General features: G+C 37.1%; 1 protein-coding gene across 2 annotated transcripts in view; it reads left to right on the top strand.

Moving 5' to 3' along the window:
* The window catches only part of Usp24 (ubiquitin specific peptidase 24), a 133,475-nt gene that overhangs the window by 102,665 nt on the left and 13,355 nt on the right, over window positions 1-17,455 (top strand). For both annotated transcript variants that reach the window (XM_026382289.2, XM_026382284.2), the window contains exons 50-60: window positions 128-252; window positions 1,280-1,421; window positions 1,855-2,005; window positions 3,223-3,318; window positions 3,921-4,024; window positions 5,700-5,813; window positions 9,988-10,084; window positions 12,408-12,524; window positions 13,359-13,451; window positions 15,193-15,295; window positions 17,251-17,372. In XM_026382289.2, coding sequence (XP_026238074.2) covers window positions 128-252; window positions 1,280-1,421; window positions 1,855-2,005; window positions 3,223-3,318; window positions 3,921-4,024; window positions 5,700-5,813; window positions 9,988-10,084; window positions 12,408-12,524; window positions 13,359-13,451; window positions 15,193-15,295; window positions 17,251-17,372 — 1,264 coding nt within the window. The remainder of the gene's footprint in view (window positions 1-127; window positions 253-1,279; window positions 1,422-1,854; window positions 2,006-3,222; window positions 3,319-3,920; window positions 4,025-5,699; window positions 5,814-9,987; window positions 10,085-12,407; window positions 12,525-13,358; window positions 13,452-15,192; window positions 15,296-17,250; window positions 17,373-17,455) is intronic.

The following is a 17,455-nucleotide window of genomic DNA, read 5'->3' as shown; positions in this document are numbered from 1 at the left end:
TAAAATTGCTATTGCTAACATTTTTAAAAAATATTTTCACTTTAATTATAGATAGGTAATACAATGTTATTAAATGTAGGGGTTAGAATGTTTGTTTTTTAACCTTATGTCTTTATCTGGACCTTAGGGGGTGTGGAAAAGGAAAGTGGTATAAATTTAATGACACAGTTATAGAAGAATTTGACCTAAATGATGAGACCCTGGAGTATGAATGCTTTGGAGGAGAATATAGGCCAAAAGTTTATGATCAAAGTAAGTATTTATAATGGATATTTTTCCATACTTTTTTTAAAAAATTTAGTTTTCTCTCTAATTGGAAACAGTATTCTTTATAAGGAAATACAGTCTTTTTTTTTTTTTTTTTCTTTTGGTAATTCTCTTCTAGCTATAGATAATCCAAGCTGTTTATAAAATTTTTTTTTAAATAACGAGAGAAAGTCAGGAGGATGAAATGATAACAAAGAAAAACTAATAAAGAAAGAATTTCAACCTTAAAATTTGTTTCAGAATTTTAGAAAGTAGTTGCCTTCTAAATTTTTCAGATTTCCTTTTCACTTATATAGAGGTACTATAATTATAATTAAAGAAGACATTTCTCATTCTTCTAAAACCATATACATCGTGTAGAATGTAAAGCAGTGTTTCCCTCCACAGTCCCCATCCCCAGAGGGGGAAAGTATGTCATAAAACACAATCAGATTTTATTTGTGAAAAATCTAGTTTTCAGAAATAGTTCCTGAAGCCTGATTTTTAAATCTTTCAGGGGCTTTTCTAAAACTCTATACATATTAGATCCACTTTGTTACGTTTCATTGCCACTCCATGGTAATCACACATCTAATGCTGGCAGCCTTCAAGGGCTGCATTTCATATCATTACCAAAATTGACCTAGATTGGCCATCTTTACTGAAATGAATAAGAGAAGGCAATTTGATCCCATCCTGTCACCAAAGGTGTTTCTAAATGTTGCTTGCCTTTTGCTTAAATTTAGTCTTCCCTGGAGTGTTAACCCTCTTCTCTTATTCCATTGCCATACATATCTCTTACTCCCTGCCCTGAGTTTCCCCTCCCAGTGAATGACTATTCTAATATAAGAACTGAAGTATCCTGACTTGCATTCTAAACAGTACTCTACCAAAGCCCATTTTACTTATCCTTTGCATTTGACAAATTTAATGAGTAGTTACTTGATGAATTATGAGTTCTTTGCTTTAGATTTTCAAGACAAGGAAGATTTTATTTACAAAAATTCTTTCTTATTGTCCTGTTATAAAATAGCAAATCCATATACTGATGTACGTCGAAGATACTGGAATGCCTATATGCTCTTCTACCAAAGAGTATCTGATCAAAACTCCCCAGTATTGCCAAAGAAAAGTCGAGTCAGTGTTGTAAGACAGGAAGCTGAGGATCTCTCTCTGTAAGTTTCTCTTTCATATGATTTACTGTGATTTCAGTAGGTAATACTGTGACCATTGATAATATTGTTTAAATTTTAAAGATAATTAGCTAAGCTAGAGAGAAATTTTTTTAAATCTTCTAAAAAATAATAAATTATCCTTTTTCTTTCTTATTGCTTCCTGGGCTCTCTTTTTTCCCTAGCAGGAAGTTATTTTGTATTTATATTTATAAACATGCATATAAGTTATTTCAGAATCAATACTTTTTTTTTTCTTTTTTTCTTTTTTATGGTGCTGGGAATGGAACCTGGGGACTCCTGCATGCTAGGCAAGCACTCTACCACTGAGTTACAGCTCCAGTCCAAGATTTTTTTTTCAATCAAGTCTAGTGCCCTGTTTATGAGTTTGGCAAGTTTTAATAACTACTAAAACTATAGCTATTCCATCTTTCAGGTCAGCTCCATCTTCACCAGAGATTTCACCTCAGTCATCTCCACGGCCCCATAGGCCTAACAATGACCGCCTCTCCATTCTAACCAAGCTGGTTAAGAAAGGTGAGAAGAAAGGACTATTTGTGGAGAAAATGCCTGCTCGAATATACCAGGTAAGAATCATGTAAACAGTCTAAGGAGAAAATCCAGGTACGTGTTGTATTTATCTTGTAGATCCAGAGAGCACTCCTGCTGGCTACCCTCGGGATTTGTTATTCCTTTCATTCCACCTCTTCTCCCTGCTTGCCTTCTGAGTCTTTTGTGCCAGGTGATAGAGGCTGTAGAGCTTGTAGCACAGTGGTAAGAACACAGTGTGAATACATCGTAAAGATTGTCCAGCATTATCCCTGAGTAGAGAAACACATTGATGAAATGAGCTTATTTTATCTGGAGAGAAAAACAAGTTGAGGCTTATAATGTTTGGGTGAGAATATTTTGGCAGTCATGACTGTTGTTGATTGAATACCTGTTCTAATTCTTAAAAGACTCTTGTAGTGTAGCAGGTTTTACTCCCATTTTTCCGATGGAAATACAGGCTCAGAAAAGGAGTCACAGAGCAAGGGTTTAAGTTCAGTATGTCCTCTTACCAAGTTGTGATTTCATATACTAAATATCGAAACACTTGCTGGGCACAGTGGGACTACACCTGTAAATCTCAGCTGCTCAGGAGGCTGAGGCAGATGGATGATGAGTTCAAAGCCAGCCTCGGCAAAATAGCGAGGCCCTAAGCAACTCAGTTAGACCCTGTCTCTGAATAAAGTACAAAAAAGGGGTAGAGATGTCGCTCAGTGTCCCTGAGTTTAATCCCCAGTACTAATCAATAGACAGACAGACAGACAGATAGATATAGATTAGACAGATCCCCAGGACCAATGAATGAATGAATTCCCACTACCAATGAACGTGAATGAATGAATGAATAACCAAAGGCTAAAGAGCCAGAACCAAAGAATTTCAAAACTATCAGTCTTTAATTAAGATAGAAGTGAGCCATCTGACAAGTAGGAATGGAGTTCCTTGGTCTCGGGAAAGCTTTGTTTGTAACTTCCTACCCAGAATTTCAGGGTAGAATTTATTTTGTCTTTCATATGTTGGTTTTCCTGAAATTTCCAAAAGGGTTTGGTAATGAATGATAGGAACACCCTTTACAGCATCTTATATTTGAAAGGAAGGTTTTTCTCTCTTGTTTTTTCAAAATGCAAAGCTTGAGAAAAGGGAATTGTAATTTATTTTGTACAAACCCTTTTTACCTAAACATTTTACTAGAAATATCTTCCACATATTGAATACTGTTTCTTAAAAGTTTTACTAATTTTTTTTTTTTTTGCAGATGGTGAGAGATGAAAACCTCAAGTTTATGAAGAATAGAGATGTATACAGCAGTGATTACTTCAGTTTTGTGTTGTCGTTAGCCTCACTGAATGCTGTAAGTAGGTGTTTATATCATTACTAAAGAAATAAGAAAGGATTGCACTCTGTTGTTAGCATTCAGGTTAGATGCACAAAGTTCTTCATGTAAATGTGTCACTTATTGGGTGATATTAAAATGAAGGTGGTATTAGGGGTGTATAATGAAGATTGTAAGTAGGTGTTCACATACGGGATTTTTTTTAATTATCCTTGTTTAGATTTTGTCAAGAATCTAAAAGTAGCTCTGAGGTTGTCATATCAGTGGCTACTAGACTTCGTAAAGATTGACTCTTCCTAATTTGTAATCATATATTGCCAGACTCAAAATTAACACAAGTACTTCTTTTTCTTGAGTTGCCATTATTAAAATTTGCCAAAAAGGAAAAATATTCCAAGTCATTTGATTACAGACCATCTTGTGGTCTGAAGTCTGTTTTGAGAGGACTTCATTAAAAAAATGAGGAGGATCTTAACCTTTTTTGAAATTTAAATGGAACATTTTCTACAATGAACTGGTTAGATTTTTCTTATTTAACTTTATCATGTATGTCATAGTTCAGTTCATAGTAATGTGTAATCATCTGTAAAATAGGCTTTCATTTTTCCCTTCTCTCTTAGACTAAATTAAAGCATCCATATTATCCTTGCATGGCAAAGGTGAGCTTGCAGCTTGCCATTCAATTCCTTTTTCAAACTTACCTACGGACAAAGAAAAAACTCAGGTAAGAATGAGATTTTGATACTTTGTTGTGATAGAAGGCACTGGTTAATTCAAGTTGAATTTACGTATTCAACTTTTCAAAATTTTGTGATGGCAGCTAACATACTCAGCTGACTAGGTAGGGTCTCTATAAGAAATTTTTAGTCTAATGGGAAAGGCAGATAAAAAATAGAAAAAGAAATAACTGATGCAAGGTATAAATTAAGTATACCTCTGGAAATTGGGCAAAATCGTATCCAGAGATTAGTCGTAAAGACATTGGTTGATGTTCTCAGAGAATTTTGAAAGGCAAAAATAGAAATCATTCTAGACAGACAAAAGAACCCATATAACAGACAAGACCTGGCTAAGGAACTGTGAATGTATAGTTCATTGTGTTTTACTAGTATTTGAAAAGGGGCTTATTGAGCTGAGACTGAACATTTGGTTTGGCACCCAATTGTGTGCCAGAGTAGGGAACTGGGCTCGTTCAGCTTGGGATGGAGGATGGTTTCTCAACTGGGCTGCATGTTCAGAGTAATGCCCGGGGAACTCTAAATGTCACTTGCATCTTACTCATCACTGGCTCTTTTCTCCAGCACCTGGAATGGTGTTCTAGGTAAGTAGTTCTTCTATGAATAAAGGAGTGAGGGATAAAGAGTTGAGCAGTGGTTTGCAGGATATACCTAGAATAAGGGGAGATTCCAAGTGAGGAGACCAGGTAAGAGTCAGAAGAACATTGAGTTCTCTGTCTTTCCCCTTTCGATAGCACGGTGAACTTACCCAAGGATAGGAAAGTATGGAGAAAGGTTTTTCAGTTCAACTTTTGAGAAGAAAACAAATATAATAGCAGCTTCATTTCTATTTGTAACAACAATCTGTATATTGATTGATCTCAGTCCTTATTTTTGACTGAAAAAGAAGAAAGAACATACTCCTTTCTTTTAATGCCTACATAGGATCACTTAGGGAAATTTACTTCATTACTTACATTTGTGAAATTTTTCATGGCATCTATATGTGGCACTGAATTTCTGATTTATTTATATTTACTGTTTGGGGATATTGGGGAACTCAGGAGAATTCTGAGGCCATGTGTAATATAGTCATGTCATCTTTTTAGTCTTTTGTTTTTTTGGTTTTGTTTTTGTTTTTTTTGGTACTGGAGATTGAACCCAGGTGCACTTAACCACTAAACCACATCCCCAGCCCTTTTTATTTTTTATTTTGAGACAGGGTCTTCCTAAGTTACTGAGGCTGGCTTTGAATTCATGATCTACCTGGCTTCTGCCCAAATATTTTTACTTTAAAAAGTAGGACATTGATGTCTGTAACAATAAAGTATAAAAACATCAATTTAAGCTATTCCAAAAGTGGGCATTTTTTTAATGAAAATTAGTTGTGCCAAGTAGTGCCATATGTCTGGTCTTTTTTGCAGTTGAACTTGTGTGATGAAGATACAGAAGAGAAAATTAAAGTCTGAGATTTAAGCATCTTCACTTGTTTCTGTCCATAGAGGAGAGGGGGTGTCAAACCACTGGCTCCTGGGATATATTGAGCTGTGTTAGTGGGTAGTCACTGAATATTTAACTTAGCCTTCCTTCCTTCCTACCCTTGGTAGGTAGGTAGGTGGGTTGGAGTAATATTCTTTGGAGTTATCTGCTGGGACCTAATATTGCTCCTTCCTTTTTTTAAAGGGTTGACACTGAAGAATGGATTGCTACTATTGAAGCATTACTTTCAAAAAGTTTTGATGCTTGTCAGTGGCTTGTTGAATATTTTATTAGTTCTGAAGGACGAGAATTGATAAAGTAAGTGTCAGGCTCTTTTAATTTAAAGAAATTCATGTCTCTGTGATTAAAAAGTGAAGTTTCCTGTAACCTTTTGTATTCCATCTCAAAATTATTTTGTTTGGAGCCCATTTTAAACTCTCTTTACTGAAGCAGTGAGGATATTATTCAGATTACTCCAAAATCATCTCCGTTGAGCTACACTCAGGCAAGTGTTCAGTGACTGCAAGGAGAGAGTGAGGTAGATGGCCCACCATATGCTCTCAGGGAAGCAGGTCCCAAACCCTGCTGTGGCAACAGGGGAAGAGTGCAAGGGTCCCCAGGGACTCACAGTCTGGTGGCAAGTAAATAGATATTCAGTCTGAGATTACTACATAGTCCAGTTATTGTCCAACAGGGTTTGAATTATGCCTAAAAAGTTATTTCTAAGAATTTTACCCATAGTATATTACCTATAATAGTACATTTGCCTTTTGCCAATGATTTTAAAAAGAAATCATTTGCCTTCTCTAGTAAAAATACAAGATGTTCCACCACTCAGGTCAGCTTCTCTATCTTTTCCATCAGCTATCTTAATTTTGGGTAATTCAGCATTCATATGGGAGCCAGATAGCACCTTCACTGTTGGTGGGATAATGTCCTGTCTTCTTTACCCCCAGTGGACTCTTCCCTCTGCATCAGATATCAGTTAGCTCATTCTACTTCTAGCTAGTGACCTAGTTTAAGAAGGAAGAGATTAACAAATGAGCACTAGTGTCAAGTTCCACACACCTGCTGGAGTCTATTCTTATCCTCTGTTTTCCTCCTGTTATAGAAGAAGCATCTCTTCTCTCAAAACAAATCTCTATATGGGCAGGTCTTTTCAAGGAAGTTGGCCATTTAATGATCAGCTTCCATTCTTACATCTTCTAACTTCTAGAATTTTCCACTAGGTCACTTTTTCATTATGTAGATATGCTCTGGTATGTCTTCATTTAACCAAACACACAATGAAGATTTTAGAAATGCATGTGCCTTCCCACTAGGCAATTGGTCTGATAAGTTAGAGACCTAATTAGAATGTTATGTTTTGTTTTGCAATATTAGGGATCAAACCCAGAATCTTTGTTGTGCATGGTAGGCACTTGCTATAATACTGAGCTGTATGCCCATCCCTAAATACACCTCTTAATCCCATATCCCCTTTATCTCCAAGTCTGAGCTCCAGACATTCATTTACCTACTGGGTATCTCTGTTTTTTGATGTCTCTACTTCTCTTCCCTCTGAATTATTTTCATTCAGCAACAAAAGTATATTTTTTGAAATAAATTAGATTGTATTATTTCTCTGCTTCAAAATTCTTCATTAGATTTCCATTGCACTATAAAAAAATCCAAAATCATTATGTATCCCACAAGGCCCTACTTGATCTAGTCTTTGACCCTCAAAGCTTGCCTTGTTCACCTCTTCCTCTTTGCTAATCAAGATCTAGCCATCATGGCTTATTGATTCATTGAATGTGCTGAGTCCATTCCTGTCTCCTCCCTCCCTCCCTCCCTCCCTCTCTCCCTCTCTCTCTTACACACACACACACACACACACACACACACACACACCCCTACCTACAGACCCTTGCACCTGTCTTTGTTCTTTCTGAAACATTGCTCCCTCTCTTCTTTGCCTTCTCCTTCAGAACAACTAAAATAACAGAGTGGCTATCCCTGATCACCCAGTCTAAAGTAGGCTTTTGCTGTTAGTCTGCTCTCTCTGGTTTTGCCTGTCTCTTCCCCAGTAACCTTGGGCTTCTTGAAGGGAGAAGCCAAGTCTTATTTGGTTCCATTACTGTATGCAAAGAGCCTGGCATATAACAAGCCCTCAGGTAATTCTTTATACATGCATGTATTCATGTAGCTCATAGTGACCTCAGAAATGCATCTTTGAAATGTTATATGCCTATCTCTTTAGAATTTGCAATACAAATAATCTTTGACACATTTTTCCAGTTCATTTCCAAAATAACTTCCTAATAGAACCCCTGAGCATTGTGTCAGGCATTAGAATGTCGTAGAATGATGATCCATTTGGAAAGAACAGCAAATATTTTATTCATTCCTTTATATCAAGGCACACTAGCTTTTGAATAACTCCTGAGATATTCCATCTTCCTTTGGTAGTATATGTTTTATTGTTTGTTTTTTGTTTTGTTTTTTGGTACTGGGAATTGAACTCAGGGACACTTAACCACTGAGTCATATTCCCAGCCCTGTTTTGTATTTTATTTAGAGACAGGGTCTCACTGAGTTGCTTAGGGCCCTGCTTTAGCTGAGGCTGGCTTTGAACTCGTGATCCTCCTGCCTCAGTCTCCCAAGCTATTGGGTTTACAGATGCGCACCACCAGGTCCAGCTATGTTAGTTCTTAATTTTCCTGATAGTCAGAAATCCAGTGAATTATCTAGTTTTTTATTGTAAGGACTAATTACTTATCGCTATCAATTGCTATGAGTTCATATGTCTAAAGAACTGAAATTTTTTTCCCTAAAGTTACTTGTTTTTTTTTTAGAACCTTTAAGATATCTTATGTTGTCATTATTACAATAAAAAAATAAATGCAAGGCTGGGATTGTGGCTCAAAGGTAGAGCGTGCACCTAGCATGCATGAGGCACTGGGTTCAGTCCTCAGCACCACATAAAGTAAAATAAAGACATCATGTCGACCTATAACTAAAAAATAAATATATATTTTAAAAATAGAAATTAAAAAAAATGCATACTATACAGGTTGAGTAGCCCTTATCCAGAACTGTTTTCAGAGTTTGTTATTATTGTTGTTAACATTTTCATAGACATAATAAAGTATCTTGAGGAGGGGACCTAATTCCAAACATGAGTTCATTTATGTTTTATATATACCTTATACACAGAGCCTGAAAATAATTTTGTGCATGAAGTAATTTCGTGATGTGGAATATTTGTGGTGTCATGCTAACCCTCAAAAGGTTTCAGATTCTGTAACAGTTCAGTGACTAAATATAAGGAAAGTTTTATCTTTTAGATCAGCACCTCTGATGTCCTTTTTTTAGGTAATTTGTAAATGTAGTCATAATTGAAAAAAATAATAATAAAAGTTGCTTACAAACTGATCTAAAGAAACTAAGACTACTAACATGAAGGATGGTTTATATCTTCTAAGCTTTTTATTTTAGAAATTTTTAAACATACACAGAAATTGACAAAATAATGAATTCTCTCATGTATTCTTTTTTTTTTTTTTTTAAGAGACAGAGAGAGGATTTTTTAATATTTATTTTTTAGTTTTCGGCGGACACAACATCTTTGTTTGTATGTGGTGCTGAGGATCGAACCCAGGCCGCACACATGCCAGGCGAGCGCGCTACCGCTTGAGCCACATCCCCAGCCCCAACTCATGTATTCTTGAGTTGTCAACATTTTGCCAGTATATGCTTCCCTACCCCACCCCCAAGTAAATTTCAGTCATACCATTCACTGAGTTTTCAACACACATTCTCTCTGGTAGAGTTTTTGAAAAAATACAAGCATTTTACCACACCAAACAGAATAAATAATTTCTTTGTATCATTTTACATTTTACCTTCTACATTCAGATATCTCCCACTTTCTCAAGAATATTATTTTACCATTAGGTTTTTGCAAGTCCAGATGCCCCATGTTGCCTTTGGTTTATATCTTTTAAGACTTAATCTTCAATACTTCCTTGTGCCCACCACCCCTTTCTTTGTCTTGCCATTTATTTTGGGGGGAGATTGACATTTCTCTACAGGGTGCCACATATTCTGGATCCGTTTGCATTCTCTTGGTGTCTCCATAGGAAGTATTCAGAGCTCCTTTTACCAGAGGAATTAGACCTGAATCTGCTCAAATTCCTAAAGCTAAATATTACCAGAGTATTTGTTATCTTTGAAGCATTTTTATAGTTGCCACTTAGAATCCTAGTGGATTTTGAATGTGCTTTGTTTCTCTGACACTATATAGCATTAGGAATTGAAGGAACGAGCAATAGTGGAGTGACCTCAGGAATTCCCACTTGCCTGTGAGTATGTGCTAAGGCTTTCCAGAGACCTGAACTAGCACTTCCAAGTAATTGTGCTTATTGGCTGTTAGGCAGGAGCCTTGTTGGACAGGTTGGGGTTGCAAAATTGTATTCTGTTTTTTACATCACATTTTTCTTTATTTGAGGATTTTCTTGTTGGAGTGCAGCGTGAGAGAAGTACGAGTTGCCGTGGCCACCATTCTGGAGAAAACCTTAGACAGTGCCTTGTTTTATCAGGATAAGGTCAGTCTCATCTCAGACATTTATTTATACATTCTGTTTTTACCAAATGTTATCAATTGCACATAATAAGAAAGCCTAGGATTGGAGTCTGGTCATTTTGTCATGTGAAGTGCACCTTCTGTGAACTGACTTCTGATATATGCCAGGGTAGAAGGCATTCTGTCCTTTTGTCATGTTCTAAAAACCAGGATAGGCTAGGGATTCAGGTCCACTTTGGTCTGCTTCAGGATTTTCTGTCTGGAACACCCCTCTTCAGAGACCCCTTAAGCATTTGTGTTAGACCTCTCTGAACCACTAAACTGAGTCTAGACGCTAGTCTAGGCATTTTGAGCCACCTGTGACCTTTTCTCTTTCTCATAAACTACTTTTCTAATTTAAACCTGCAGTTGGAAACCAAACCAAGTAATGCCATTTATCCAAGGGCACTGACCAAAATAGTTCCTTCATGGATCTCTATTATTACTTAAGCTTTGTTTGTGTCCCTCTGACTTTTTTCTTCTTCTTCCTAACCCTATTTTTTGAAGTATATTTTCTGATTCACAGTTCCACAAACACATGTGCTAAAACAAACCGTAGTGTTTATTCCTGTCTTCCGTCCCCAAAGATTTTTAAGTCTTGGGAAAATAATTGGTATACTTTATAAATCTGATTTTTCAATCTGTTATTAAGTCCTTTCAAATACAGCAGTTACTTCCCAAGTTTGCTGTTTCAAACAGCTGGCACTACATGGAAAACTTTGAAAAATGTTATTTTTAGAACAAATTGGCTCCTTAACAAACATTGTCTGTAGGCAGTGTTTCTCAATGAACTGAATAACAAATTCTAGGAATTGTTGCTTCAAATTCAGATGTAGGCTTTGCTTTGCAATCTTAAGTAAGTTCTTTAAGGAAGATGTTGATCCATATTCAGTGCCTAGCAACTCAGCACTTAGTTCCTTCAGCATTGCCTGACCCAGGGTATGCTGTTAGACCAGACAAGCCCAAGAGCCTTGCTCAGTCCAGATGAACAGGAAGTCAAATATGCCCTTCAGGAGGGTCCTGGAAGACTGTCCCTCAATTCCAGGAATCATTAGGAAGTTGAGGTTTACTCTAAGGCAGTGATTTACTTATCCACTTAAGTAACCAAACCATTATTCAAACAAACCATACCTGGATGTAGAATATCTAAAATAGGTTATTGATAGCTGCTTTGGGCCATTTGAATGCCATTGCTCTCAGATACCCCCATGGAAGTTTTCTAAGATGCATCAAGAATCCTTAACACAAGGACCATCTCACTCTCCTTCTCCTATGTACTAACCAACCCTAACGAAGGAAAAAGGTAGAATTAGTGCTGTCTCTGTGCACATGGGGTCAGGCTATGGCATCCCACCAGTCTCTAAGGGCAGACAGCATGTAGAAAGGAAAGGCAAGGGAGGACAAAAGCATGGAAGCCACTTGCCTAAGTAAATTCTGTTTGATGCCTAGCTGATGTATTTTAATGTCTGTTTTTCCCCATAATGGAAATGATGCCTCTTGCCACCCACTTTATATTGGAAAGTACTTTGAAAATGAAGTGCTGTTTAAATGCTAAATTTCACTGTATTTATAATGGGTGTGACAGGATGGATGGGAATATTTCAGAAGTTTATGGACACCACCTTCAAAGGATTAAACCAAAAAGAGTAGTTAGCCTGGTCTTAAAGTTCAAATCAGAGATAAATTTCTAGGAACTTGTCCAGAAACAGTTGGGGTGGGAGGGAAAGAAGAAGCAATGTCATAACCAAAATAGTTTCTAAACAAATAAAATGTTTTTCAAAGCTTTCCATGAGGCGTCAGCGGGCTTTCAAGTAAGTTCCCAGTTGAGTTGGTATTGCCGTTGTCATCCTGTCAGGCTGTTCTCTCCATTCGCTCCATCGGCTTGGTTTCTAGCCCCTCTGCCTGTGTCTGTGTTTTTATTCTTTGCATCTGTGACTATGTGAAGAAGCAGCATATGGAGGGAGGGAATTGGAAGCATCTCTCCCCTGAATACTCGACCAAACCTTTTTAAGGATGGAGGAATCGACTCTGGAGAAAATGTGACTGTTAGGTAGTAGAATCATGCCCTTCACTCTAAATCAAGGAAACAGAACTAGCTTTCCTTTAATTATTGCTAAATAGCATTCTTTCCCTGGAAGATAAAACTGATGATTCTGTTTTTGCTCTCCAAAGCATAAATCCATCTGAAACTGAGACTGGATTATATCGGTTTCCTTTTGTTCTTATGATGGTTTACTTCAAATTAATCCTGTTATACCTGTCTTACATTCTTTTTCTTTATGTAATTTTCTCTTTCCTCTAACCAGTTTAAAAGCCTTCATCAGTTACTGGAAGTACTGCTTGCTCTTTTGGATAAAGATGTCCCAGAAAATTGTAAAAACTGTGCTCAATACTTTTTCCTGTTCAACACTTTTGTACAAAAGGTAAGTGAATTTTTTTCTAATACAGCCAAGTTAAAATTGAAAGAAGTTTTAGACATGGAAAAATTTAGACCAGACATTATGTCTCCTATGTGATACAGTTTTATGAGTGTTTCCTCTTCAAATTTTTAAATTACTAGATTATTTTTTGCAAAATTGTGACTATCTAAGTAGTAGGTATAGTTAATCACTGATAGTGGTAGTCCTCATTGAAACTAGTAGTTATAAAAGCAGAGACTAGAATGATATTTACCCGGGCCTTGGGAGTGGGGTGGTTTTATGGTAGTGTTGCCACAAAATGATCGTAATGTGTAAGTTAGTCAACAATGTATATTTCAAAATAGAATATTTATATAAGTATGTGCAATTTGATTTGACAATTAAAATAAGTAAATAAAAATTTAAAGCTAATATTATTATTTTAAAAAAAAAAAACTAGTGGTTACGTGTATGTTCAATGGCCACTATGAAACAGTGTAAGGCTCAAGAGTTTTTTAAATTAGATTTTAACAAGTACTTGCTATATGTAAAATACATGGACCAGCCTGCATTGTGGCACATGTGTGTAATCCAGGCAGCTTTGGAGTCTGAGGCAAGAGGATTGCGAGTTTGAGGTCAGCCTGGGCAAGTTAGCAAAATCCTATCTCAAAATAAAGTTTGGAGCCAGGGATGTAGCTCTGTGGTAGAGCACCCCTAGTTTCCTATCCCTTATACCACACATACCAAAACAAAAAACAAAAACTGACTTCTTTAAACTTCTCAATAAACTATATTATTTTAAAACAAGTTTTTTGTCTGGGTAGGAGTATAATTTGTCATTCTCAATGTCTCAAACAGCAGGGTATCAGGGCGGGAGATCTTCTCCTAAGGCACTCAGCACTGCGGCACATGATCAGCTTCCTCCTTGGGGCCAATCGACAGAATAATCAGGTAATGTCTGCTTTCATGTTCCCAATGGAATGGCCAGGAGTTTCACTTTGTTTCTCTTTGGAGATGACCAGTATTTTTAATTTCATAAGAGTCTGGATACTAGTACTGTGTAAACATTAAAAATCTTTGGAGGTCAGTGACTTACTTCATCATAGAGTTCCAACTGAAAATAGCCCATGGAAGTGACTTACTAGAATATCAGTCACAGTGTGTCATAGGAGAGAAAGTTGGCTGCTGATAGAAAGAGGGCAGAGTTCAAGATACACCAAAGAATAGATGGTTTTAGGTGTCCTTTCCTCCTTCTCTGGAGCTGTGAATATTTTTGTGGTGGTTGGAATTCAAATGTGAAGTTGGGCTTGTAAACTGAAGAATGTTACAGATACAATACTCTTAGTCAAAAGAAAAGAAAGTTATTTTATAAAAGCTTTGGATGTATCCAAAAATGACTTGCCTGTTTGAAATTTCTATATTGGTATGTCTTCCTATCCATTATATTTCTTTTGTTTGATAGATTTAAAATATGTAAAATGTTAGCATACAGTGATGTAAGTACAGCTTATGGAGTGCTTATTATTTATCAGACACAGTAGGCCACTTTGTGGTGGACACTTTATCACTGTTCAGTGAAATGGGTGATTTCTTCCCCGTTCTCAGGCAAGAATTAAAGCACAGTGGTATTAAGTAGCTTGTTCAAGGTCACAAAGCTAATGTGTCAGCCAGGCAAGGATTGAGACCCAGCTCTGAGATTTCACACCAGAGCCTTTCCACTGGGTGTCCTAAATTGCCTGGGCAGTTTTCCTTTCTTTGTTGAGGGGAAAGACTTACCACCCGGATGACTCTCAGCTTTCTCTCAGGTCACACTGATATTCTTACTCTTTAGTAGTTACAAAAAAAAAAAGAAAGAAAGAAAAAGAAACATTGCTGGACATAATGGCACATGCCTGCAATCCCAGCAACTTGCAGGATCCTGAGTTTAAAGCCGGCCTCAGCAACTTAGCAAGGCCCTAAACAACTCTGCGAGACCCTGTCTATATTATGTAAAATATAAAAAAGGGGTGGGGATGTGGCTCAGTGGTTAAGAGACCCTGGGTTCAATCCCCACTATCAAAAAAATAAAATAAAACAAGTACTGACAAGGTAGTATGCTCTGGGCATTTAGATGTTGGACTTTTATAATGTGCTTTTTTCATTTCAGGCTTTTCACAGGGATTCAGGGATTCCATTGATAGTGGTGATTTATTCAATTCACTGTAATTTGATTGCACATATAATACGTACTATTTTACATTTATGGAACACACTAGTTCTGAAAATGCTTTCATTTTTAATATTTCATTTGGTTCTCACAGCCACAAAGTAGACAGAACAGATAACATTATTTCTGCCATTATATGAAGAGATCAGACACTGTTATGGGTAATCCATGCTCTCTTACAGTACAGTTGAGTAGCTGAGGCAGGGCCAGGCCTATCTCCATCCAGCCTTTAGGTTTTCCCAATATCCTGAGGCATAGGGAAATTACCTGCATGTCCTGAATACTTAGAACCCAAATTATACACATGAATGGATTGGTTTTAGAATCTGAGTTAATGTGTCTGGGGAAACACTTAAGATAGCTTAAAACTTGTGACTTCTTTGTGCATTGTCCTCTTCTACCCTAGCATTGAGATATAATTGTGGCTAACATGAACCAGCAAGTCTTTCTCTTAACTAACCTATGTTTTTTCTACTCTGTTGGCAGATACGCCGATGGAGTTCAGCACAAGCAAGAGAATTTGGAAATCTTCACAATACAATAGCATTGCTTGTCTTGCATTCAGATGTCTCTTCCCAGAGGAATGTTGGTGAGTTTTAATGTGTCTTTAATAAATCAGGAACATGAAGAGAAGCTGAATCTGTCTAACATGAAAAAACTGATGTTAGCAATTACATGAATATTACTTGTTTTTCAATGGGCTATTTAATATTTGAGGAAAACAGTCAGCTTTTCATAGCTATGACCAAAAAGCCTGAAAAGAACAACTTACAAAAGAAAAGGGTTATTTTTGACTAATGATTTCAGAGGTTCAGTGACTCTATGGTCAGTCAACTCCATCACTCTGGGTCCAAATGAGGCAGGGCATGGTGAAGGAATGCTATCAACTCGTGGCAGCCTGGAAGCAGAGAGCGAGCAAGGAGCCAGGGACAAAAGATAAAGTATAAACACCAAGTGCGTGCCCCAGTGACCTCCAGACACACCCCACCTGCCTATAGTTACCACCCAATGCAGTAGTTCTTTAAAATTATTAATTTATTAAATGGGTTAACCCACCAGTTGCATTATAGTTCTCATAATCCAATCATTTCACCACTGAACATTCCTGCGTTATCTATCACATAAGTTTACTGGGAATACTGTACATCCAAATCATAACAAACACTTTAAATTTTTGTTTAATTCATGATCAACCTCACCTTATTTTACTAGCTTGTCACAAAAGGAAGTCACAAAATGACTTAGTCATTCCTTTGAGGGATAGGAGGAATTTGTATGTTTGTTTTTTTAAAGCACTCTAGGATTACAAGGTAATTCAGAGTTCATTCCTCACTATAATTTGAGCAACTGATATTTTGAGAAGAATAACCAAGGTACGATTTGGAGTCTCCTAGCTATGTGAACTTAATCAAGCCACCAGACCTTTCTGATCCTCAGTACAAAATAAAAATATTAAAAGCATAAAAGGTTAATAAGGATTAATGAGATAAAATGTTCAAGTACATTGTAAAACAGAGTGAGGGGGCATCTCAGATATAAATTAGTAAAACATATTTGAATATAAGGTAGATGTGATAGCATTCCCTATTTTGTCACTCACCAGTAGCACAAACACAAAGACATAAGTTATGATTATCCCGTGTCCTAACCTTGATGTACCACAACTTTATACTTTCCTAGGCTGTGATGAAAGTAACTGTAATAAGGCAACAGAGCAGCTAACTGTATTCAATGGTTTCTGTTGCCATTCTTTTATGTGGTACTTTATATTTATTGTTTAATACCCACGGCAAATCTATGAGAGGGGTATTATACCTTTATGTAAATGAGGAAACTAAGATGCAAAGATGTTTAGTAACTTCAAGAAGGTCTCACAGCTAGTATCAGCACTCAGGGGTGATGTAAGCCTCTAACTCCAGGAGTAGAGTTGTAATATCCTCTGGCCAGTGAGATGTAAAGGCAGAAAATAAGATAAAAATCCCAGAGTGTCTTTCTGGCAGAAAGCTGCTAGCTTTCTCTAACAGGACATTGGCAGAACACTTATAAAGTTGTAAGGTAGAGTTTGCTTCTTAAACCCAGGCTTATTCCCATCAAAAGACAAAGTTGCCTCGTTTCATGAGTTCAGACAGTTTTCCTTGGTTTTCTGGAAAAGAGATAGGCACCTGCCATATGATTGGGTCTACTTCAACATAGATTGGTCATTATATGAGGAAAGTTGTTTGAAGAACAAAAATGTCCTATGCAGTGTCTCTTTGGGAGCAGTTGCCAAGATTTTTTTATATACTATTTATATTTTCACCTCTTGGAAAGTCTTTCTTGGGAATCACTAGGAATGTACAACTGCAGCTGTGGCATGCTGGGAGGAAGTAGGTGACCATCTCCTCTTGTCCCATCATCAGCTCTCCCCTCTAGGCTGTGAGGGGCCAGGCTGGAGGAAGCCAGCAGTCGAGCATGTGAATATTGGGAGTCACATCACCCTGTGGGTGTCTATTTCATGGAATAACACCAAAAGTGTGTTTTGTGTTTTATTTTTGGTCTCTGAAGCTCCTGGCATATTTAAACAGAGGCCACCTATTAGCATCGCTCCCTCAAGCCCCCTGCTGCCCCTCCATAAGGAAGTAGAGGCCTTGCTGTTCCTGTCTGAAGGGAAACCCTACCTGCTGGAGGTGCGTGCTTGACCTTCTTCTTTGTATGTTTATTATTTTCTCCTGTTTGAGAAAAAGTCCTTTTGTTGCTCAATTTTATGTTA

Source organism: Urocitellus parryii, chromosome 11 (genome assembly GCF_045843805.1).
Source record: "Urocitellus parryii isolate mUroPar1 chromosome 11, mUroPar1.hap1, whole genome shotgun sequence".
Classification (NCBI taxonomy): domain Eukaryota; kingdom Metazoa; phylum Chordata; class Mammalia; order Rodentia; family Sciuridae; genus Urocitellus; species Urocitellus parryii.
The sequence above is the reverse complement of the archived record's forward strand: the minus strand, read 5'-3'. Positions and strand labels throughout refer to the sequence as shown.